Below are 26,513 nucleotides of genomic sequence, written 5' to 3' on the forward strand. Positions count from 1 at the left end.
GCCTCACATCTAGCCTTTTTAAAATATGTTTATTGTTTTATCCACAAAAGAAGCCATCCTCACTTCATTTCAGCATACACCATTCACCAGTTACAAAAAACATAAACATGTAAGCATAGAGTTGACCAGAGAGGTGACAATACAATTCACCAAAATTATGTGGTTAATTCCAGGTAATTGATAGTACGGCATCTCACATTGAGATGATTCAATTGGACTATTATAGTGACCTGGACATTCCTCTTGCTAATGTGACAGTATTAACCCTCCCCCCCACCCCATTGCACTCCCAATGTTCCGGATGTATCCCGTCTTACTGTACAGTTGAAGTGTCCCAAGTGATAGTGATGCCCTTTAATTCTGGCTAGTGATGCCACATGCTTACACTTTTAATGGAGCCCAAATTTACTTTTTCTTTGTCTAGTCCTTCTTCCGGATTCAGAAATATCGGCTACTCTCTAGTTGGAACAATGAGAACAGCCTGGCTGGCCACGATTAGATGAGGGAGGATGTTGGTTATTCCATGCAGTGACAATCCAGATGCAGACCACCGCCATGGCGATAAACACCAAATATTGTCCTTTGCCCCAACCTGCATTATCATGAACACCCAACAGCATACGTTGAGGAGATAGTACTACTTCTGTGTGCAGGACAGTCTGCAGAAACCGTAACATCTCATGTTTGAGGAAGCCTATAGTTCTCCAACTATAGAACTTATGCACTAAATCAGCTTATAAGCTTTGGCATTGTGGACAAGAAATGCCAGTCTTCCTCCCCCGACTCACAGTCTTGGCCTGAGTATAATACAAATTGAAGAGGGCTTTAAAGTGTTGTGACTGCAGCCCGCAGACAATAGTAATGAGTGGCCAAGTACTAAAGACTAAAAAAAAACACTAACGTCAGAGGACCTCCCCCTTCTCATCCAATTGTCTACCTGTCTCTCTAAATTGTCGAGCCCCTCCAGATATTCATAGATCTGGCTGGTCTTGCAGCCTTCAGTGCTGCAGAATAGTTCAAGTAGTGTTGTCTTATCGAAACCAATATCTCTGAAATACTTTCTAGATAAAAAATCCTCCCCAAATTACACCATTTGTTTTCTATCAAATAGGTCTCCTAATTTCACTATCCCTTTAGCTTCTCAGCTGGAGCAATATGCATCATGGAATATCAGTGGAAGCACTAGGGACCTCCACAAGGGCATTCAGAAATTGAACCTCTCGATGCCAACCTTCTTCCTAACTGTCCCCCATATCTTAAAAGCAGCCTGTAAGGTCTTGAATTTCAACATTTTGTAATAGCTTGGATAAACCATTTTGAAAAATAGTGCCTCAGCCTCATCTCCAAGCAGCAATTTTCCAAATAGATTTTGTGACTTCTGTCACCTGGGTGTCACTTCCCTGACCACCTACTAGAGAGTTCATGTACTGGAAAGCACAAGACCACAAATAGAGCCTGATGTCTGGGACTGCCCAGCCCCCTCTTGTCTTGGACAGAATCATATACTTTAGGGCTTGCCTCGCTTTTGCATGAGACCATATGAAACTGCCCGACACCTCTTGCATTTGTTTGATTCAGTGCTTTCCAAACTCTAAAGATACAGTCCTAAAGAAGTAAAGGACCTTGGGCAAGAATCTCATTTTAATAGTAATACACTGACCGCCTATTGTGAGATGAAGGTTGTCCATTCTCTTAAAATCCAATTTTGTTTCCTGTATTACTGAAGCCAGTTTCAGCTCCACTATCTGATCAAGCTTAGAGGAAATCTTAACTCCAAATAAAGTGCATGATCCACAATCCGATCGTCCTCAAGCTGAGTCTGGTCATTAACTACTAACACTGTCTTATTCCAGTTCAAAAGGTCACCTGAGATGTTCCGAACGTTTAAGACCTCCCTTTCTAGCTCTAGAATTGATCCTTTAGGGTCAGGTGTCACAATCAGAATATCGTCGGCAGAAGCCAAGATTTTTGTGGTAAAGCCTTGAGTATTCATTTATTTCTACCTAAGGTGTTGGCTTCTAATTTCCTTATCTTATGAAAGGGTCAATGTAAAGAGCAAGCAATAAGGGTGAACATGGGCATTCTTGCCTTGTGCCCCTCTTTATCCCACCTATAATTGGGAGCCTTGCAGTTGGGTTCTCGTAGACCATTTGAATAGCCCTGATGAAACAAGACTACATTTTGTTCTATCTCAGCACCACCCTAAGGTAATTACATACTACGCATTCAAATGCCTTCTCTGCATCTAAAAGCGCCAAGGACATGGGGATCCTTTCCACAACGGCCCAATCAAATAGAGCTGTAACCCTTTTTTAAATGGTCAGTAGTTCCTCTGCCTGGTACCAAGCTGTGTTGCCTGGGGGATACTAATTTATCAATTACCAGACTTAGCCTGGTAGCCAAAATTGTTTGATACAATTTGGTGTAGCTCTTTATAAGGGAAATAGGTCTATATGACCCGGGTTCGTGGGAAGATTTACCTTTTTTCCTGAAAAGCACAATGTTACTCATTGTCCATGTCGATCTTATCTGCACCAGCTGCTTTGCCAGAAGGTGAGGGTTTGAGTGTTTTACTTATTTCATTCTGGGAAAAAGGGGCATTCAGAAAAGCCTGGTTATCTGGGTGGACTTTATTGTCCAAATATTGAAGAATGCTGTGCTCATCCATACCCCCTTCATCTTAGTATAATTCTCTATAAAATTCCCTAGATACTCCCAGAATTGCCTGAGAGGTGTTAACAAGCTGGTCGTGCTTATCTCTAATATCCAATAGTTCACTGTAGACTGTTTTTTCGTCTAGTCCAGAGCGCCAGCAGCAGGCCTATTCTTTTGCTGTACTCATAGCACTCTTTTTTGCTAGCCAGGTATTTTTATGCAGCCTTGCCGGACATAATAATACTGATAAGCGATTTGATTCTAGCTAGTTTATACAAAACCCCTTGGACCTAAAACCATTCAGTAGTTGAATCAATTGGGCTTCTACTGCAGAGAGCTCTCTGCATTTATCTCGTAAAGACTGGGAGAGGGTACTTTGCTGATTAAGACTAAGGATCTACTCCCTTATACCAGCTTTTACAGTATCCCAGACTACACCAGCCGATGCACTTCCTCTATTTCCACCCATAAATTCTGTTATCCATTGTTTCATATGGGAGACATTGGGCCTGATTCACAAAGGTCAACTTAGCCTTTTGATGTAAACTTAGACCAAATGTCTTAGTTTATGACTTTGGTAATTCACAAAGGGCATTTACAAGTACTATTTTTAGGTCTGCACTCGAGGTGGAGATCCACGCCAAGTGTGGTCCTAAAGATAGTACTCATCAGTGCCCTTTGTGAAGTCCCAAAGTAATAACCTTGGATTTTTGGTCTAAGTTTAGTCCCAAAGTCTATGTTTACCGATGTGAATCTGTCCCATAATCTTCATTAGACAATAGCCCCCTGTCAAACGACCACGTCTGTGTGGCACTTCTATTGCCCAAGGAAGGAATTTCAATTGCCATCAGGTTATGATCTGACAAGATTTGTGAATATTTGTCAATTTGTATCCTACTAATTAGGCTCGCTGAGGTAAAAAAGTAGTTCAATCTAGTATGTTTCCTGTGCGGAGCAGAAAAGAAGGTGCAACCGGGATCTGGGGCATTCAGCTTTTGCCAAATGTCCACCAGGCCCCAATTCAGCTGCAGATGTAAAATCACACGGTATACTCTGGGTTTCCTGCCTGAGTAATGCCCATCTACTAAATCCCCTTGCCCAATTACTATGTTTATATTCAGGTCCCCATATACTATGATAGGTGGCAGTCACAATGTCAGCTCAGTATTCATATAATCTAAAACTGTAGGTTCATCCTGGTTGTATCCATAGATGGAGCATAACATGGCTACCCCTTAGCAAACTGACATTCAGCTATGACCCATCTGCTGAATTTGTCGATGGCTCTTGACAAACACTCCTACAGGCCAATGTTGCCACCCCGTGTGATTGCGCCCTATGTAATATACCCCAATAAATAATAGCCCAAAGTTTTCAGCAGGGTTTTCCTGCCCCATCTATTTAGGTTTCTTGCATACAGATTATGTCTGCAACAAGTCATTTCAATGCTTCCGCAACATTTCTTCTCTCTATTTGATCATTGAGCCCACAAATATTTATTGTGACTATACATATATTATCTACTTATGTTATTTAAAGTAGACCTCTCTCCAAGCTCGTATTGCACCCCTGCCAGTCACAGGGTTAAACTTTAGTGACCTTCTCAACCATCTTCGCCTCTATTGTGCTTACAACCTCCTTGCACCCCCTCCCCATGACAGCCCTGAACACCCCCAAAGCTGCAACCCCCTGTTACCTCCACCCTACCACTCCCACTCCCCCTCCTGCTCATCCTAATAATCAATGCAGTCAGACCTGCCAGGTCGGAGTGATGGCTCATGTGCTCAGCGCCCCAGCCCCGGCTATTCCATACACCCTTGCAAACCCATTTCTCCCGGAGAGAGAATTCCATGATTGATACATGATTGATACATGACTGATAAAAAAAAAACTTTACCCCTTGGATCAGAATAATTGCGTCCTCAGTTAATCATAGAAGATTGCAACCAACAGAAATAGAAGGATACAAAAGAAAGAAAAAAAAGAAAAACAGCAATTTTGGAGTCTTTGAATGAGTCACTTTCCCCCAAACAAAAAAGAAGATATGGATAGTGGAATTCAAAAAACACACTGTGGCCTGGTTAGCTGGGCTCTACTCTAGCAATGGCCATTGCCCACTACCCTTTATTGCTTGAGACCCCCACTCTAGGGGGTGTACCCACAGTGGGGACTACCAGCACTGCGACTTATGCTTGGACATAAAAATTGTCAACTGCTGTTTGATATTGTCTAAAATAGCACGATTTCATGCAGTACCACTGCGCCTTTACAGGCAGAGATGAGACTACAGCATGATTGACTGAGTGCACCTCTATCGACAACAGACAAAGGCCCTCATTCTGACCTTGGCGGGCGGCGGAGGCCGCCCGCCAAAGTCCCGCCGTCAGGTTACCGTTCCGCGGTCGAAAGACCGCGGCGGTAATTCTGACTTTCCCGCTGGGCTGGCGGGCGGTCGCCTTCAGACCGCCCGCCAGCCCAGCGGGAAAGAGGCTTCCACGATGAAGCCGGCTCGGAATCGAGCCGGCGGAGTGGAAGCTGTGCGACGGGTGCAGTTGCACCCGTCGCGTATTTCACTGTCTGCGCAGCAGACAGTGAAATACATGTAGGGGCCCTCTTACGGGGGCCCCTGCAATGCCCATGCCAGTGGCATGGGCACTGCAGGGGCCCCCAGGGGCCCCGCGACCCCCCCTACCGCCATCCGGATCCCGGCGGTCGGACCGCCGGGATCTGGATGGCGGTAGGGGGGGTCGGAATCCCCGCGGCGGTGCAGCAAGCTGCGCCGCCGTGGAGGATTCAATGGGGCGGCGGTACACTGGCGGGAGCCCGCCAGTGGTGCCGGTCCGACCGCGGCTTTACCGCCGCGGTCGGAATCCCCATTGGAGCACCGCCGGCCTGTCGGCGGTGCTCCCGCGGTCCTCCGCCCTGGCGGTCTTTGACCGCCAGGGTCAGAATGAGGGCCAAAATGATTAATGCATGAGAGAGCTGAAACCCTGAGTCACAATTGCTCCATATCTATTTGAACATATCTGGAAGTCATTAGCAGAGCATATCATAGCATAGCAAGTGTGGAATAAGTTTTTCAGAGGAGGGATTGTGCTTATGTGTTAAGGTAATTATGTATTCTTCAACTTTTCATTGATCTACAACTCGATTCTTGAGTGGACCCCATTATTTAATGAATTGTAAATACTCTGCTAATTGATGTTCTGGGAGTTTTGCTAATGCTTTTTAATTGTATGTATATAATTTTTCTAATAAGCATGTTATATTTCTGGTCAACTAATAGATTTATTAAAATACGTTATGTGTTTCAGATTAATTACTTTCCCTACTGTTGCACAGAGTGGAGTGGGAATAGTACATTTTACCCCTCTAAAGTCCAACACTTTCCATACTGTTGCACAGACTAGAGTATGAATAGTAAATGTTACCCCTCCCAAGTCCAACGCTTTCCTGACTGTTGCACAGACTGGAGTGGAAAAAGTAAATTTTAACCCTTCAAAGTCCAACACTTTACCTACTGTTGCACAGACTGGGGTGGAATAGTAAACATTGCCCTAATGAAGTCCAACGCTTTCCCTACTGTTGCACAGACTGGAGTGGGAATAGTACATTTTACCCCCTCCAAATTCCAACAATTTCCCTACTGTTGCACAGGCTGGAGTGGGAATAGTAAATTTTACCCCTCCAAAGTCCAACTCTTCCCCCACTGATAGCACAGACTGGAGTGGGAATAGTAAATTTTATCCCGCCAAATTCTGACGCTTTCCCTACTGTTGTACAGATAGGAGTGGGAATATTACATTTTAATCTTCCAAATTCCAACGCTTCTCTTACTTTTGTACAGACTGGAGTGGGGATAGTACATGTTAGCTCTCCAAAGTCCAATGCTTTTCCTACTGTTGCACAGATTGGAGTATGAATAGAGTATCCATTATTCCCAGAATTTGATACTTTTTAAATATTGTTTAAATTTATGTAATGTTAATATTTATTTGTTTAAGTTTAAAACATTTTTACATTTTAATTATGTTTGTAAGTTATTTAACGGTTTGTATTTGATTTTGTTACAATTTCTATGATTTATATATATGCATACATATGTTTTTTTTAATAATGCTAAATTTGAAAGAATACAAAAAAGTAATCTAATTTAAAATATATATTTTTAATAATAGTGGTATAATATATATATATATATATATAAACATAGACATGTATTTATGTGTGTATGTAAGTATATATTTAATATTAAATGTTGCTTAAATGTATTTAATATACATTATATTAATGTTATGTATTAAAATATTTAAGAATTACTATTTTAAACTATATTGATTGAAAAACGATATTTTGTCTTATTTTTAACAATATTATCGCAGAGGCCTTTGCAACATATTTTGAAGGGGAATATGTCACCAAAATCCTCATGTCCAAGGAGGATTGTGCAGAGCTTTTTACTGAGGATATCACCTTACCGGCGCTCTCTGCCGAAGACATGGAGACCCTTGAAGGCGATTTGGCCACAGAGAAAATAATGGCGGCATTGCGCAGTCTGAAGTCAAGTAGGGCTGCGGCCCGAACAATCTTGCAGTGGAGCTGTATAAATGCATGACAGACAAAGTGGTGGAACACATGCTTGTAATGTTCAAAGCTGCTGGGTTGGAGGGTAGCCTACCAGAGGACCAGAGGGCAACGACTATTGTCGTGGTTACAAAAAAAGGGCAAGCCGCCAACTGAGTGCGAATCCTACAAACCTATCTCTCTGTTAAACCTGGAGGTTAAAGTCCTGGCGAAGGCCCTGGAGTCTAGACTAAGACAGGTCACTGCCCCTATAATTCATCTAGATCATTCCATATCTATGCCACACAGGAGTACATGCTTAAACCAATAGCGCCTCTACGGGGTGCTCCATATGACCAGTGCGCCTTCTTTTGAACAGATGGCGCTTCTCTCTCTGGATGCCAAAATGACATTCAATAGTGTCGAATGGAACTACATTTTTGCAACACTTTAGTTTAGTTTAGTTTACGGGATTTGTAGAGTGAATGGCTACCAAAAGGCATCCCAGCACTGATGAAGGATCACTAGGCAATAGAAACACGACTTTACGGGTAACAGTACAGTTTTCAGTTTTCTATGGAAGGAAAGTTCAGACATATCTTGACGAAGCTCTAAGGGGAGAGAGTTCCTGATATTAGTTGCTCTACAGGCAAAGGATCTGCTCCCCCCCATCTGACTTTCTTAGCCCAAAAAGAGTTGATTAGAGAAGCTGACGAAGATTTAAGTGTTCTCCGAGGGGTATAAGGTGTAATCATTCGTCTGAGAAAAACCAGACCCTTGTTTTAAAGGGCTCGGTGCACAAAAAACATAGCTTTAAAAGTTATGCGCTGTTCAATAGGAAGTCAATGAAGAGAAGCTAAGGCTGGTTTGGCAGATAGTTGTCTAGTAGTGTCCGTAAGTAGACGAGTGGCAGCATTCTGCACCATTTGAAGTCTATTTAGGACACAAGGGGGGAAAGCTCAGAAACAACACATTCCCATAGTCAAGATGTGATAATATCAGGGCCTGGGTGAGAAGTCTTTTGGCTGAGAACGGAAGAAGCTTAAAGATTTTCCTAAGAGTTCTTAGAAGACCAAAGCAGGTGGCTGCAAGTTTCTTGAAGTGACATTCCATAGTGAGGTGTGAGTCTAGCCAGAAGCCCAGACTCTTTATAGTTTCTTTTGATGGGGGAAGTTCTTTATACCAATCCGCAGCTAAAGGAGGAGACTTAAGTAAGGAGGGATTCCCAACTATCATAACCTCTGTTTTCCCATCTTTGAGCTTGAGTTTGCTATCTGCAATCCATCTGGCAACATCTGAAAGACACGAGGATAAAGAGACCTTTAGGGACTGGGGTTTGGCCCCAGGTTTTGGGGATGGATGGAGCTCCTGTATCGGGGTCCACTGACAAGAGTCTGAGTCAAAGCCACACTATCTAGGGTCTTTACCCTGCATAGAGGGCACCTGTCAGGGTTGCCCCCTCTCACCTGTGTTGTTTCCTGTGGTGCTTGAGCAACTGGCATCCCGAGTTTGCTAAGATCTGCTTATTTGGGGGATAAGTGCCTTTGCGACATGGTAGGAATTAATTTCTCTTTACGCCGACGACATCCTACTCTATGTCACCATACCCCTCCAGTCCTTAGACAGAGTATTGCAGATCTTCAGATTTTGTGGGGATGATAATGGCTACTGGATCAAATGGGACAAGTCCCTAGTGTTCCCATTGGCAGGATCCAGAGACTTCCCTCAAGCAGCGCAGCACTGCTGACACAAGATGGATTCACGTACCTGGGTATCCATGTCACCTGTAATGCTGATTACTTTTTGCATAAGAATATACTCACACAATTAGTTAGGCTCCATAAAGATGTGGACCACTGGCGGACCCTCCAACTGTCATAGATGGGCAGGGCCGCCCTCTTTAAAATGAAGTCCCTCCCATGTCTGCTATATGCCCTCCTGAATACTTATTACCGCGTCATCCCAGACAAGAAATCAGACTCCTTCTTTGGGATGGGGTAGCTTCTCTATTGCCCTTCATAAACTGCAGTGAGGAGTTTACCATGGGGATTATCTGACCCTGACATTCGCAAGCATTACTGGGTGGCGCAATTGGTGACACCGAATAACTGGGCATTTGTGGATCAAATGGAACCAGTGTATCACGTTGACAGGGAGACCTCGGGGAGTATAGGCTACAAGGCAGCTCTACACCAACGGGCACACAGGTGCACCTTGCCAGCCCACGCTTAGGCGAGCATGGCAGATGGCGTCAGGCTTCTTGGGCTGGGAAGGGAAGGTGACAGACCTGACCCCCTTGTGCAACAGCGACCTCCTGCAGGAAGTAGGGGCCCTTCCAGGGTTCTTGAAATGGGCGCTGATCTAGTTAGAGCATCTGGGAGGCATTTGGAGAGGCCAACAGTGGTGTCCTTTGAAGATCTGTGTCTCGAATACGGGATGGCAGACACCAAGCACTTCAGGTACTAATGGGCATGCCCTCTGACTCCATGTCCTAGAGGGGGAACAGCTCCCAGATGCAGCACCACTGGAGGCCTGCCTCCTTCAGGCCCCACTAGGTGGTCTGCAGGGTATATCAGAAAATAATGATCAACGCCCCCGACCCTTTGACAGCCCTGCACGAAGCCCAGGAAAGAGACATGGGGATGTGTAAGGTCGGCGATTGGGCTGAGGTCATCCAAAGCCTGAGAGAGGTAGTAATAACGGCCCGCTTCCAACTGATAACAGCTCTGAATATTGCACAGGGCATATTAGTCTTGTATAAGATGGGAAGAGGAGGATTGACACTATGTCTGAGGGGCTGTGGGTAGGACACACCTTCTACCACACATTACGGTTGTGTCCATTCATCCAGCTCTATTGGGCGGGAGTGTTGCAGATTTGTCCAGAGTGCTAGGAGAGACGGTTCCCCTGGATGCCAAACTACTTTTATTAAACATTTCAGGTGGGAACTCCTGGAACATGTACCAAAGGATCTGGTTGGCAGTTGCAGCTATAGTAGCTGACCACAATATAGCACAAGCATGGAGCACAGAGGCCCCTCCCCGCAAAGGTGGAACAAGTGGTTTATCAAAGTAGAAGATGCCACAAGAAATGGGATAAGGTTTACGGCAACTTGTGTGCTTCAGGGGAGGTTGGGGGCAGTTGTGCTGTGTCCTATAACCTCGTCTTGTGTCACCCAAAGTCTTTGAATATGTCCATGCTCTTTGCCCAATGAGTGTTGTCTAAGTGTTTAGCAATGTCTTTGCGTTCTGGCATAAGTTCAAGGCGCACTTATCACCACCATTTCTACTCTTGCACACTGCGCCGAGTTTGTGCACTAAAAAGAAAGTCAACATTTTTCTTTAATGATATTAGAGTGAAATTATATTTGTTTTCTATATTTTTGTACTTACCATTATAAGTATAGGGAAACGATATTTGTGTCACCAATATTTTATGACACAGTATTTGTGTGTCACAATATTTATGTAATCGATGTTATGTCTGTGATCTGAAGTCGCATTGTGATTGGTCAGTCAGCCAAGGGAGCTGCTCTGGGAGCCACCCAGTCACTGGTTGCTGTCAAAGCTTTGCTGAGAGAGGCTGATCTTTGGCAGAGCCCCACTGGATATGGTTGTTGTTCACTAGTTTGTTTTGTGTGATTTTATAAAGATAGATTTCATTGAAAATAATGGGTGATGAATTGAAAAAGATAAAGTTTCTATTGTACCTTCTCCTGAGGGTCAGAAATTACCTGCTGAGGGAACGCCTGCATATGATATGATGACGGACATTGAGTTTTATATGTGTATCTGGATTTCTGAATGGCATGACTATACCACTTCTGATAAAGACTTTACAGTTTTCATTAGAAGGTACCTTTAACATTAGAAAGCTAGATTTTGTGAGTCAAACAATGAACGAAAGAAAGCTGTTGCCTAGACCTACACAGTTTCAGGCATTAAGCTAATGGGATTGAATGGCTACAGAGAAGAAAAGAAAGAAAATGACAAAGTGAAGAGTTGTTTAGCCAAAGGTTAGAGAACGAATGGGATTGACATGAGAATTCTTGGAGTGTGGCTACAATAGAGGGTGTGAGAGTTCTTCCTGCAATAATTAAAGAAACTGAAGACAGAAAGAAAAATAAGGAGGGAAAAGAAAAACAAGAATCAGATGAGGAGCATAACTTTTTTAATGACCTTTTGAATTCCAGACCTCCTCCATATACCAACAGGGCACAGGGAACTGCTTCTGGTGCTGGGGTGTACCAGATAAGGGTGTGGTAGGAGATAGCGCAGTACAGATACAGAGCCTATATACAGCTGCGGTTGTTAGTACAATAGCGAGCGCCCCATCTGAAACCCCAAAGACAGCATTATCAAATACTAATAGAGAGACCCCAGTTGTTTCTCCAATTCAAATCTACCAGTTGTGGTTGAAGAGACCCCAACAGAGAGAACTATGATGTTCATCTTTTGAAAACTGAATTTGGAGAAATGTTACAACGTGCAATCGATTTAAATAGATTATAGCCAAACAGTGTTGATGAAATGAGGTATTTGATCAAAGAAGCAGCCAGATGTGCAAATGAAGTACATGATAAATTAGAAGAAGTAGCTTATGATGTGAAATTAAAGATTAATAAGATGAAGAATGTGAGAAAGAACTATAAATTGGATTTGACTCACAATGAAATAAAGGAATTGGGTTTGATGACTATGTGCTCATAGTAAAGATGTAATTGAGAAGAAAAGGGATTGCAGTGATTTGAAGAAATACAGGAACAGATGGAAAAGGTGGATAGTAAGTAAAAAGAAAGTCTAGGAATCAGAAAGCAAGGCGACTAAGAAGAGGGATCAAGAATGGTTTGGGAATTTCCATTGAGAGATGTACAAGTGGGAAATGTAGTTGTTGTGTCATAGAAGAGAGCTGACCTTTATGCTTTTACTACACATTTCCAGAAACTGCATAAATAGCCTAAAAGCTGGTACAAAGAGATTCACAGGCGAACAACAATTTATGAAATGCTGTGGACTGGCTTGAATTCATCATGTGAGATTGTAATTGCTAGTGATTTGTGGCCTGAATGTAAGGTTTCTTTTACATGGCCAACTAAACAACCATCTAGAGTTGCTCCAACCAATGCTCCTACTGAGGAGGTTGCTAATGAATACAGGCAGGTGATCAAACAATTGAAAAAGAAGGTGCTCAAAAAGAATATTCATTGGGTATAGGGTTTGAGAACTTCACAGTAGTCGAAAGAGTTAGTGCATGATTATTGTAAGAGGCTCATGCAGATTTTCAAAAGGCACAGTGAAGTGGATGATCCTGAGAAAGATGGTGTCAGTGGTTTTGTTTTTGCTTTTGTTATGGGTTTACGTCCAGAATTAAGTAGTCATATACAACAAGGTGAAATGTGTTAGCAGACAAATGCTATGTATGAGAATGAGAATGAGATCCTGAAACTGGCTACATACAGTAAAGGATGGTTTAATGCAAAGCAAAATGGAACCAAAGAGAAGCTGACAGACAAAGCAATTTGAGACGAATGCCTAAAAAGTCAGCTGATGGTTGCAGACATGGGCTATAATCAATCTAGAAAGGCTGGCGTGAAAAGAATGACTTAAATGCAAGGTGTTAGAATGGGAAATGGGTCAATGCAAATGCAAAGTGGTAGAAGAGGAACGATGGTCAATGATTCTAGAATAAATACAGATGTTGAAATGTTGAAGAGGAGCACTGCTTGTGATTTATGTGGTAAAATGTAGCATTCTAAAGGGAATGCATGCAAAATCCAGATAGAATCCAGAATGAGTTTATTCCTCAGATGAAGAAAATTATATTGTTCAAGGTCCAACAATAAGGAGAGATTGTTATAGAGAAGTAGTCTGAAAATTACGAGATGGAGAATTTCAAGGATCATGTATGTAACTGATTAAAAATGGAAGAAGAGGGTTCCATCAAGAAGCAGAAAATAATGTAGACCAACTGAATGAATTTCCTGATATAATAAGGTTGAATTAATGGTTCTGTGGACATAAAATATTGATGGGGGGGATTGCTGTGGGATTGTTTTAAGTTTACATTTTCAGGCACTAAAACTAATGTGTGATATGCAATTGTTACACATGTTCCTGCATAAAGAGATAATATAGTTGCAAGTAAAATAAAATTCATATATATATACATATATATATATGAAGTTATGAATATTTTAGTTAGGAGGGTACATGTCTGTATTGATCTCCATTTTGAACAAGATGAATGGCTCCGTCACTAACTCCTTCTTTCTCCCCCTATGCATATCCTCTCCGCGTAGTTTATTTCCACTGTTATGATTATATTGCTTATTGCTATATTGCTTACATTGCTTTCAATTAACTTTATCCTGCTCTCTGTGATTTGTAACATTTGTCAAGGTCTTTCTGCTGCCTTCCACTGTGGTCTCTAATCTATTAATTGGAAGAAAGTCTTATTGTCTAAATGTTTCCTGTTTGTTTCAACATCTCCAGATGGCATTAGCATAGAAAGTGCTGAATGAGTTTTGTTAGAAATGGTATTGTGCGTAAGGGTTAAGGTAATAGCGTGTATTATTCTTGTGTTCCAAATTTCTAAAGAAAATATACTTTTTTTCACACCACAATGATTCTGGAGCTTTTCTGTCTTACTATGCAAGTATTGTGTATATAGGAACCCATAAATGTTTGGTGTGAGCCAGAAGACCTTCCTGTGCTATTAGGGATGTTTCCCAAATGTTTTCTGATTTTGTTGCCCATTGAAACGTAGAATACTTTCTTAGTTGTAAATACTCAGTATAACTTTCCAACTGAAAGCCTTCATGACCTTGACTCTATTAGTTAAGGAACTGTTTTTACTCTGCTAATTGATGGTCTGGGGGGGTTGTTAATGAGGTGAAAATGTGCCTTATGAAATTGAGGTTAAACACTGTCTCTGATCCAGTAAACTAGGAGAACAAGCTGAAGTAAATTGTGGGGTGTCTAAATTGTGGGGTACAGTTTTGCTCCCACATTCGTTACTCTCATTGCATTATGTATACAGGTTTCCATTATTGCATCCAATCTCAAAGGATCACTCATCAATGGATATGTTGCAGAACAGCTCTGTGAAACCTGGAATCAGCTCACACATGCATAGCAACACAGTATTGCTTTAGGAATGTATGCACATAAGCCCATATGGCAGCCTTGCAAATGACTGCTCTTTTGTCATTCAAAGTAATATTTGGAAAACACTTTCACATTTCACAGACTATCCTTTGTAATATTATCTTTTAAACTCTCAAATTGCAAATGGAACTTGCCAATGCACTCTGAAAGAACATTTTATGGTTCTTCTGTACCAAAGTTCATACTCCAAACAAGTGTTAGAATTGGAACAGGGGAGAAAGCAGGAGTGCACAGGAAGTTTTTCCCCCAAACCCATCAGTCTGGGAAACAATGGCACTTTCTTAGTGTCCTCGCTTGGTTAAATAAAAACAACATTTGAAGATTCAGCTATCTTCATCAAACAAGAGTCAAGACCTTACTCTTGGCAGCTTCTTGTGAGTTTTGATTGAATGTATTCAATACTCAGCCTTAAACACTTCGGTCCTTGTTCAGAGTGGGGCACTAAACAGCACTACCATTACCGTGATTCAGAGGTGCATATTGCCTCTTGGGTTTAGGGTCCCATTGATAAAATGAAAATGGCAGGAAAGCAAGAGGAACAGCAATGCACAATTTGCACATGCTACAAATTATAACATCTTTTCCACCCCTTTACTCTAGCATTTTGTAGCAGTTATCATTTGTGGTATAATGCTATAGAACAGCATTTCTTTAATCAGCTGCAATAGTGGAAGCATGTGGCAATAAATGTCATCCACATCCCCTGTATTTTACATGAGTGAAATGTTGATCAATTTGTAGAGAACAATGTCACTGCAGGGACTGCAATCGTCAGGATTTTTTTTATCTCAACAGTGGCCAATTCTGTCTCAGCATTAGTGTGCAGCCATTACTGACAGGCATTTAAAAAACCCACTTTGATGTGTGCTTGCGCCGAAACGTAAAACCTTCCACTGCCAGAGTACAACAAGCCTATGCTTGGTACATAAAAGACAGCATCTTTTAGGGTGAGATCGCAACCTCAGGGCCTGATTTAGAGTTTGGCGGAGGGGGTTACTCTGTCACAAATGTGACAGATATCCCGTCCGCCGTATTACGATCCCAATATAGCCAGTGGAGATTGTAATAAGGCAGACAGGATATCCGTGACGTTTGTGAAAAAATAACCCATCTGCCAAGCTCCAAATTAGTCCCTCAGTCTCCTTCATTGTGAACAGCCACCATGTTAATTCCTCTTTGGAGAGCACTGCCATAAATAAATTGCCTCAGTTCAGGTATAGGCCTCAATAGCCTATTACCTTTCCAGCTCACAAATGAATTAATATGCATTATGCCTCAAAGAAGCCCATTTTAGCCTTTTAGCTTCCATCATCATCATCTCTTTTACAAAAGGCAGCTGTGAAGTCTGTTGTTGAAAGAGGTGCAATCAAAAGGTCCAAGGACAATATGATGGAGTTTGCTTTTGCATCACCAGGGGTGCAAAGGCTGCTTCAGAATAAGTGAAACTCCCTTGTATACAGCAGTATACTCAATATTAAATAGTAGATCACATGTTGAGCTGTTAAATGTCCGCAATGGTGTTAATCCTTCTTACTTAGGTTAGACAATACACCAGCACAGCTAAAGAACAGAAGGATGACTGCGTAATGATGGTGATTATTTGTAAGTCCTTTCAGACCATATCTAATTTTTTTCCAAGTTGGTCTTTATTCATTTTACAGCATGCTGATGTATGAGGTAATAACTTGTGTTCCCATCTAGAAAATGCAGTAGCCATTGTAGGACTGGATCAGTAACCTAGAAGACATTCTACATTCATTATAGAAGTGGATGAAACACCGTTTTGAAGGCTCCAGAGATGCTTACAACAAAAAAGCATGAAAATATTGCAATAATCTTGATTAATAAGAATACTGTAAGAACTAGCATGGGGAGCAGATAGTTTAGCCCTTTGTCAATGGGCAGCGCTCCATTACTGTGACAGTAATCCTCTGCACCTGACCGCAAAACTTCATGACGATTGACAGAGAGGAAGGAAGGGAACACCCAAATACTTTACCAGATCAGCCGAGTTTAACCTAGTGATCAATGGGGGAATTATAGATATTACAACCAGATTCCCTCACTCACTGCTCTGCTTTCTTGGCCTGGGACTCCCTGCCCCAGACTGCAACACCCTTGGAGGAGGATGGCACAGGTACCACCCACAGCAGGAGCACTTAAAAAAAGCACCTTCTTCATCCCAAAGCTCAGAACTCAAAATTAGTCCCTCCTTTCCTGGTCTGGGACTCTACACTGTAAGGGCCCTTTGGAGGATTAAGGATGAGGGCCCAGGCTCCATCAACTGCAGGAGCACTTAAAAACACCTTAATTATCCCGCAGCGCAGGACTCACTGCTCTGCTTTCTTGGCCTGTGATTACCTGTCCCACACTGCAATGGGCTTTGGGGAAGAGAGCCCAGGGACCACCAACAGCGGGAACGCTTACAAATCACCTTTTTCATCCCACAACACTGAACTCACTGCTCTGCTTTCCTGGCCTGTGACTACCTGTCCCACACTGCAACGGGCTTTGGAGGTGTGGGGCCCAGGGACCACCAACAGCAGGAGTGCCTAAAAGTGACTTCTTCATCCCACAGCATGAGACGTTCACAGGCCGCACCCGGGCAAAACCTGGGCCAAGGGCGGACCCATCTGAGCCTTTCAGAGACCAGAGGAGGCTGGCCTGGGTTCTATAGCCAAAGGTACTGTATCATATTAAAAGTGGGAACCTAGTTGTCATTACATCCAGGAATGTCTATGAGTTTGTTACAACCATGTGCCCATCGCCTGACTTGAGTACTGAGTGAGCTTCACGTGCAGAGCCAGATTAGTAGGGACTCAATTGAACTAGCCCTCAATTTGCTTATACTGAATTAGTGGAAAATCTGTGGAGTAGAGGCTTGCACTGTATTCCCGTTTTTTCCTTTTCTTTTTTTCTTGTGAAGCCCAAAAATTAATAGTTGTTCCCTTTCTTTGGTATTGTCTTTATAGCTAAGCTTGCAGCCACCTTGAAAATTATCACTAACCAGTAGTAACCTGGAGTGTTTTGTCTCCATTATTTTAATTGTTAGTAGTGGTCTGACGTTTTCATGGTAATTGTTGCAACCAAATTCTTTAGGTAATAACTGTCTCTCCTTAATATAGGGAAACGCAAAGCTACCAACCCCATTCAAGGAGCCACCAAACACAGTAAGGCAACAAATAAATCTTGAAATTGTATACTTAATGAAATAGATATGTTGATGGAAAAGGTGGAATCCATTATTGGTAACATGGGGCACTGAATGAAAAAACGGAGCATGCATCACACACTCTCCCTAAGCTAGTTAAAAAGAAAGCAGCAAAGAACTTAGCAGCTAAGGTAACACCTGTCACACGCGTTACTTCTCCCACTTCCACTGATTACCTCAAATCTTTAGATTCACTGCGAGAACTCCTTTTAGAGCCAACTATAGTTTGCAGAAATCTCTTCTTGACCATTGAACTGCCAGTAGAAACCGAAGACACATCTGAGGCTCCAACTGAGATGGGTGGCCAAAGGGTTACAATAGATCCTCCTGCATCCCCCTAGACCATCACCCATGGCCAATGAAGGAGCTGAGGGCAGTGATAGTGGGTTTTAAGACTATGATATTGCATTTAATTGACATGGTGAGACATCTACTCGGAGTAATAGCTGAGCCTAAGCGTATCTCAATGGACTACATTGAGAAAAAAGGTGTCTGGGGACATCTACAAAACTCATAATCCATCTAGCTATGCCAGAACGTGAGAGAAGCCCTCAAGGGGATTATCTCATAGGGTACTTTTATTACTAAGAACAACAGGGTACAACAGGGTAGTTGGGCGTCCCATGATAACCTATTAATGTACAAAATAAAACCTCACAATTATAGTGCGGGGACAGGTTTCTGAGAACTGGCACATGGCCTCTGACAGATGGCGATAATCGACACAAAGTGAATCACCCTAGGGTTGCTGAAACGACACGATTATTAGTATCAAATCATATGTTAAATGGTATTGCGAGGCCTGTCCACATGCCCACAAAAGGGGGTTCTCATCAGCAGCTCCGATAAATATGGTTAATGTACCTACACCTCTTTTTCATCACAACAGAAGAATGAGGACGTCCTAAAAATTAAAGTCATACACTGGTTAAAACATGTCAGGTATTGCAGATCGGTGATTAGGAAGGACATTTTTAATATTAAAAGATGATCTGTTAACTACCCTTAATTTGATTGTATTGAATTGACATTTACTGACAGGAATTTAGTCTGGTGTCCCCTCAAACAACTCTACTATAAAATTAAAATATTATTGATTTGAAGAACATACAGCCAATACTCATCACACTTCATGCTTACAATCTGAACGTGATTCTATTCAGGGAACCTTGACTGACTGTGCAGAAAAAGTTTCCCTCCTCTACCAACACAACGTGCACAATTCGAGACCATCTGTAGTGTTACTAGGCCTCATATGGGAGGAGGAACTCCTCCCCTGAACTTGAATTGTTTTATATCCTAGCCCATAGGAGTAGTGCTCCACAACCTTTAATTAGCATGCCACATAATAACAAGGAAAACGCTACTTTCAGTTTCAAGTTGGTTCCACCAACATATCTCCTTACACCAATAGTCACTTCGAAATGTGATGTGACCCACACTTGTGCCGTGGTTTCCTGGAACGTGGCAGCCATAAAGTCCAACCTTGAGCTACCAAATTGGAATGACTTTATTGAGAAATCTGAAATCTGAATTTTCCAGGAAACGTGGATTAAGCGCCTGTATTCACGGCTGGGTAAACCAATCATTGGATTCCAGCTGAAACTAATCTTTGTGGTTGGCCACATGGTGGATTCTTAGAGTGACACTTAATTACACAATTGGGATATTAGAGTTTAATTTGTCAGAAATACTGAGAATACAAGTTAGGGACAACAGGATCCATAATGTTGGCATCTAAAATGTTTATGCATGGGAGGTAAACAAACTGAAACTCTTCAAACAATAGAGAGATACTGAGAGAAGAGGAAACATCCATCATATGATATCCTGGTAGGTGACTTTAACACCACGTTTGAGCCTCTGGATAGGGATGACATTAATGTAACCAAAGAAGATGAGAGATAGGATATTTTCTATTGGGAACTTCACCTAGTGAAGAGGCTAGGGCCCATTTCATGGTCCTGATGAAATGCCTAAACCTTATCGGCAATTATGGGCATGAATCACGGTGACCCTACTGAACATAACCAATGGCTCATTATTGTGTATGATCGATTTATTAATGGTTTTAATCTTGGCATGAACACTCACCAGAAATAAATACTGCTAAGGGAATGCCGGTAGTCAATTTTAACCTCACTGTTGCCCAGTCTACCACACACTTTCACAATCACCCAACCAGGGCAGTTACCTGGTCCCAGGCTAATACTGGGCTAGAGGGAGAAAAAAGATCCCCGACAAAGAGCCCCTGTTTCTGGAAGCCCTCTGGGTATTGCAGCGCCTACCCAGCATAGAGCTAATCTGATGATGAAGCATGCCACTTAAGTGGGTAAGGACTATTGCATCCTTCAAACAAGGATTTCCCTAGATCTGCAGACATCGTTGAACCAGAAGTCAAGTTGACCCGTTAGCAGAGCAGTGGAACAGCACACTATTTTTGCTTTTAATATCAATGCTTCCCAGGAGGCATGTATGTGCCTCGGCCACAGATTTATTGATTCCTTGTCTCTTCATCCCATACATCTTTTCTTTTCATGTGCATGCCTTTGTTTTTCTCCAGTTGTAACATGCATCGCAGTCTTCTTCTTAGAGAGTAAGGACTTTAGCTAGCTGCATTCTTTTTAGTGTATGCCCACCACTATTATCAGCAAAATACAAACTGAGAAAATGTAAGGAATCCACAAGAGTTCTGCATGTTTTTCTCCTTCCTAATCTCCTGTGTGACAGGTGGTCCATGGTTTCACCCCAGCCTCACTAGGTTAGTTCAGACATCATTTAAACTCTTACAATATCCAGAACATTACAAATTAGGTGGCTCCCGAGTTTCCAGTAACCACAGGAACAGAGATACAAATACTTTTGTTCTTTACCTGGTCTAGAAGGAACTAGTCAGGAACGGATTGCTAGGAATTCCTTGACACTGTGACTAATGGCAGGTGTGTCATTTGACGGTACGAGACGTTTTCAACTGTGATCCTATCATGCTATCCTGGCACCTCCAAAATCCATATCAAGGTTTCAAATTCTGAATGATAAAATATATTAAGATGTGTTCACATTAACGGTCTGGTGATTTCAATTCTTGTTTGTCATCAGGGAGTCAACTGCATGTTGTGTCACTCCTCTACTCTTAGACTTTAGGTGAAATGATTGCAGTGTGTACACAGCATTACTCCTAAAGTCCTCCTTACTCATCCCATGCACTTCACAAAGGAGTGAATACCAAATTCAGTCAGGGGTCTGGTGATCTATGAATAGAACCACACAGATTTTAAATAAATGTTGTCCTGCTAACTTGATAAGCTTTAGGTTTGATCCTGCCCCATGACAGGCCTTTCCAAAGGTCTCACCTGTAATATCCTGGAAATGTCACATGCCCGAACCCCAGTGCATGCCAGCTCAATGATCTGCTTCCTCTTGCATGTCGGCAGAGGTCGTCCGTTGACAAACATGCCTCCCAGTTGGTTTACACTGCTTGGACCTAGACAAAAGCAACATTTGTATGAAAGCAAACCAAATTTACAATTGGTAGATATGTACAGAGAAATTTTAATTCAGCTTCAATGTGTGAGTAAAAACATCACTGATGAGGCCCTTTAAGGAAAAACATAATTAAAAGCATCCCCTGGATGGCTCAATGTAATCACTAAAAAGCTAAAGTATCACTTGTGATCTACATTTGAAATCCATTTACACTGAAAGATAGAAACATGAAATTTAGAAAGCAGTTTCAGTTTTTACAAAACTGATTCATACATTGACCACCCATAAAGATTAGCTCATAAAACGGTTAAGGACCTGTTGTTTTAACATGAGCACTTTCAGTGAACATTCCCTGCTGACACAATAGTTTAGGGGCCAGCATAATGAGATCTATATGATCCTCTAAGTATGCACACATTCATATAGAGAAAAAGAGACTGTGTTGGTGAGGAGGAGGTAGACCTTATATGTGATCATAGAGTCTTCAATGGGGTACTAACTCACCTTACTGAAGGAGTAAGAATCATTTCCTTCGGGCTGTCTCACTATGGCCAGCTGTATAACATTTACCCCCAAGGTTCAGACAAACATGAAATACAATTAAGGTACGGTACCTTATGTACCCCAGCGAGCATTCTGGAGACCTCAAAATATTGATCACTCCCAAAATATGCTATTAATGGCACTACCTTCTGATTGGAGACCTTTACAGTTTCACATAGCTCACATGCAGGGTGCTATCCCAACATCTAGCTCTTGCAACCACCAGCCCTATCTAAAAATACAGACTGATGTTGCTCCCTTATACCAGTAGGCCGTATTACTCATTCCCTATATGTATTGGGGTGGTTCTATGCTTCCATATGAATATAATTTAGATTTTTAAGGAGTTCATAAAATCACATGCAACACTACCACATATTAAAACTGTGCTAGAGGATGCAGATATGTACTTTTATTCATTTATGCACAGTCCTCTCCACAGTCTAAAAACAGGTAAATGACAATCATTATTGCGTGCACAGTTTACATGGTTCAGCACTCCTCACTAAGGGCCAGATGTATGATCACGGCCCATTGCGATTCGGTAATAGCGATTTTTAAGAAATCGCTATTACCGACTTGCAAAGGGCCATGTATCACATTTGCGAATCGGTAATAGCGATTTCTTAAAAATCGCAAATGCTATTACCGAATCGCAAATTGCGATACCGGCCCTATTCGCAGCTATGGGCCTGCTGGCCCATAGCTGCAAATTTTTTGCATTTCCAAAATTGCAATTTCTGAACCAGAAATCGCAATTTTGGAAATGCAAAAGGCCAGGGTGCTGGGGGCCTAAGGCCCCCTCTCCTGCACCCCAATTTTTTTTTTTTGAACACGTAAGGTACACACATGCCAAAAGGGCATGTGTGCTATACATGTTTAGTTTAAAAATGCAGTTTAACTGCATTTTTACATTTTGAACCAGGTTACCACCTGGTTGCAAAGCATGGTATTTTGCAAGTGCAAAATGCCATGTTTGGGAAAATCGCAATTTGCGATTTTTTCCTGAATAGCCTTGTGACCTGGAAATTGCAACTCGCAATTTCCAGGTCGCAACTCTAAAAATCGCTATTTTAGCGATTTCTTAGTTGTAGTCTGCAAATGCATTTCATGCATCGCAGACCACTGCTTTGCACTCGCAAACGGCCGATTTTACCGTTTGCGAGTGCAAAATCATTTCATAGATCTGGCCCTAACTTCCTTCAGAGCCAAACGGGTATACACTACATCACCTCAAGGCTACTTAACAGCAGTTTGATACTGCATTTTCTTGGGAATGCCTCAACAGGCACATAACACATATCTATAATTCATATCACAAGAATATCCTAAATACAATGCTGTAAAGCGAAGGAAACATCCTTCAAGTTTTGTGAAGGGACCCTAAAAATCTGCTGAAGTGAGCAAGACCTCCCTGGAAAGTGGGGAACCCTAGTGATGCAGTGGCTGCAGGGCCTACCTTAAGCACCTGCTTACATATATATGTAAAATAAACATTGCTTTTAGTTAGAAATAAGAAATGTATATGTACGTCGCCTCGTACAATGTACAAAACAGAGATAGAAATCAAAGTTTTGAAAAAGATAACATCTTTGAACGTATCAATAATTACAATTTTAATTTTCAGCCCTTTCTATTTGCGTGTCTGTCGCAGACAGCATTGTAATCGATATTTTAATGTATTCTCAGAGTAAGCTTCAATATGCCCCATGCTCATGACTGGATAGCTTGCGTGACTATTTCAGCTCCATGATCATGATTTGATGACTTTCCTGCCTATTCTAGTGTTTGTCCCACTCAGGGGAGCATTTTGGTCTCACATTGCTTTGACTGGATGAGATGTATTCATGCACTGCTGCCATCAGGAAATGATGTTCCTTTTGCAGACTTTGACGGCATTTGAATGTTTGCACTTGATGGGGGTTCATGGCCTTTCCTGTTTTATCTCTGTGTGGTCTCATGCTCTCGCTCACTCTCTCTTTCAATGCTCCCTACTCACCGCTGGCCATCCCCCATCCACTTTTGCTCTCTTCCTGTTCTTATGGTAGCCCAGACCCACTCTCTGTATGCTTTCATGACTTGGGAAAGGCAAAAGCCTCAAGTGATTATCTTACAATAATAGTTTCTATACTCTTATATTAGTTTCAAGATAGTGCTACGTTGCATATAGATGCTGTGTTTAAAAGAGACAAATGTGGCCTTTACAGTACAAGCAATGTGACACTATCTTGGAATCCAAAAATTATAATAAAGTATAGAAAATACCATTCCAAGATGCCCACCTGACATTATATACGTTGTCAAAAGCTTATGTGGCCAACATGGGTTAGGAAAACTAATACCTGCTAGTGTTGACTTGGACTTCTATTGCCTTTGCGATGTTTGGTTGGCTCAGTAGAACTGAGCTGATTTTTCCAGCAGGCAGAGTGGAAGCAGCCGCCAGTGGGTGCCGAGACAGTACTGTGTATAGATTAAAGATCTGAGTACAGTATCCATTGGATTGACCTATTTATTTATTCATTATTATGCACTGCTGACGTTGTGAAGAAATTACAAGATTTAAATATAAAGGTTATATTCATATCTGTGGTACGGTGTAGATCACCCTGCAATGTCTTTATAACTAACACTGCAGCAACTGCAAATCACTGTGTTTTTGGTCATCCCTACAGTATGCCCCGTGGTGTAAATGGACAGGTATTTGTATTCATTGATGTTTTTCTGTACAACACAGACATATACAGCTATCTACAAGTACAGTGTTTTATTTTCAGGACCAAGTGTGATGCTAAAGGCAGACAAAACACAGACCTAACACTATTATACATGAGAATATTGATTAAAGTTAGCAGCACTTTCTAGCTGACACTTGTTCACTATAAAAGAACCTTTACAGCATAATGACTTCGCCCATAACCCGCCAACCTGAAAATCCCTTGTTAGCCCTGACAGCCTTAGCGTGGTCTTCCCCCAGCTTTTTGCCTGCCTCCCTCCACTGTTCTGACCTAGTTTTTGCAGGCTTTAAGACTCTGTACACTTTACCACTGCTGACCAGTGCTGAAGTGCTTGTGCTCTCTCCCCTAAACATGATAAAATTGCCTCATACCTAACTGGCATATTTAGTTTACCTATAGCTCCCTAGTAAAGTGCACAGTGTGTGCCCAGGGCCGGGTAATTAGATGCTACTAGTGAGTCTGCAGCACTGATTGTGCTACCCACTTAGGTAGTCCTTTAAACATGTCTCAGGCCTGCCATTGTAGGGCTTGTGTGTGCAGTTTACTCTCACCTCGGCTTGGCATTTAAAACTAATGCCAAGCCTGAAACTCCCCTTTTATCACGCATAAGGCGCCCCTAATTCCTAGGAAGCCCATGGGGCAGAGTGCTATGTAAGTAAAAGGTATGACATGTACTTTTAAGTTTTATATGACCTGGTAGTAAAAAATTCCCAACCCTCGTTTTTACTACTTTGAGGCCCACTCCTCTCATTTGCTAGCATTGGGAATTTCTTCACTTTTAAGCTGAAATTCCCAATCAGAAAGGAATACCTGCATCATGATTCATATCTTTGAAATGGTAATGATAAATCCTCTTTAATAGTAATGTTGGATTTAACATTATTATTTTAGAAATGACACTTTTAGAAAGTAGGCATTTCTCTGCCCTTTCTGCTCTCTGTGCCCTTGCAGCCTGCCTCCAATAAGTGTGGGGTGGGTAACATCTTCACTTTGTGTATTCCCTCAAGACAGCCACAAACACAGGGTGACAGAGAGTGATGCTTGTCCTCACACAAAGGACTGATTACCCCCTACTGATAGTCTGGAGCAAGGGCTAGGAAGAAGGGACCTCGGTGCACTTCAAAGACCCTGCTTTGAAATCTTCCCCACTTTAAAGGCACAACTTTGTATAAGTACTTGGTCTCTCACCCCACCAAATAAGACACTTCTAGACTCTGTCAAAAGAACTGCTGTGCTGCAACAAGGACTGCCACTCTACTGGACTGCTGACCTGGAAGGACTGCTTTTCTGCTGTACTGCACAGCTGTCTGCTGCTCACTGACCCTGCGGAGGGAGAATTGGACTTTGTCTTGCACTCCAAATGACCTCCAGGGCCTTGTTGGCTTGCCTCCTGTTGCTTGAGACTCAGAGATATAAAAGTCTCTGCCCCTGCTCCTGTGCCTGGTTCACTGGACATCAACCCTTGATATTTGCATCACAGAAATTGACTCATCTCCAGGCTGTGTGTAGCAGAACACCATTGACCCGGTTGCAGGAGTAGAATTGTTGCATTGCTCTTGTAACCAATGCATTGCCTTGAGAGCTCGATGCATCGGAACAGCTCTTTGCCGCCGCAGCATTCTACAGAGATAAATGCATCCCTCAACAGCGTGGAGAAACCAAGCACATCGCACTTTGGAACCAATGCATCTCGGCTCTAGTTTGGAACCGACATATTGCCATCACTGTGTGGGACAGATCGACGCATCGCCATCCTTGCAAAGACCCGATCGACACATCTCACCACGCATCTCGCTGTTGAGACCAGGAAAGGTACTTGGTTCCCCTGGGCCTCCGTGGGTCCTGTAGCCAGCCTGCGCTCCATTGTGATTGGCCCAAACTTTGACCTTGCCCCGGTCCAGTGTGGCCTAAAGTAATCCCTAGAAGTGCTATTTGCTTCTAAGTGCTATTTTGCATTTATTCTTTAAAAAATCATATGTCAACTTTTACATATTTGATTTCTGTTGTTCTGGTCTTATTTTACTTACAAAATCATAATCTATTTTTCTAACCGGGTGTGGAGTCTTTTGTGGTGCTTTCACTGTGTTACTGTATGAGTTATAGCACAAATACTCTACACATTGCCTTCTAAGTTAAGCCTGCCTGCTCTGTACC

General features: G+C 42.2%; 1 protein-coding gene across 1 annotated transcript in view; it reads right to left on the bottom strand.

Annotated features, from left to right (window-relative positions):
• PAX4 (paired box 4) overlaps window positions 1-26,513 on the bottom strand; it is a 234,916-nt gene that overhangs the window by 135,875 nt on the left and 72,528 nt on the right. The window contains exon 3 of the mRNA XM_069227551.1: window positions 20,949-21,079. Coding sequence (XP_069083652.1) covers window positions 20,949-21,079 — 131 coding nt within the window. The remainder of the gene's footprint in view (window positions 1-20,948; window positions 21,080-26,513) is intronic.

This window comes from Pleurodeles waltl, chromosome 4_1, assembly GCF_031143425.1.
Source record: "Pleurodeles waltl isolate 20211129_DDA chromosome 4_1, aPleWal1.hap1.20221129, whole genome shotgun sequence".
Lineage (NCBI taxonomy): Eukaryota > Metazoa > Chordata > Amphibia > Caudata > Salamandridae > Pleurodeles > Pleurodeles waltl.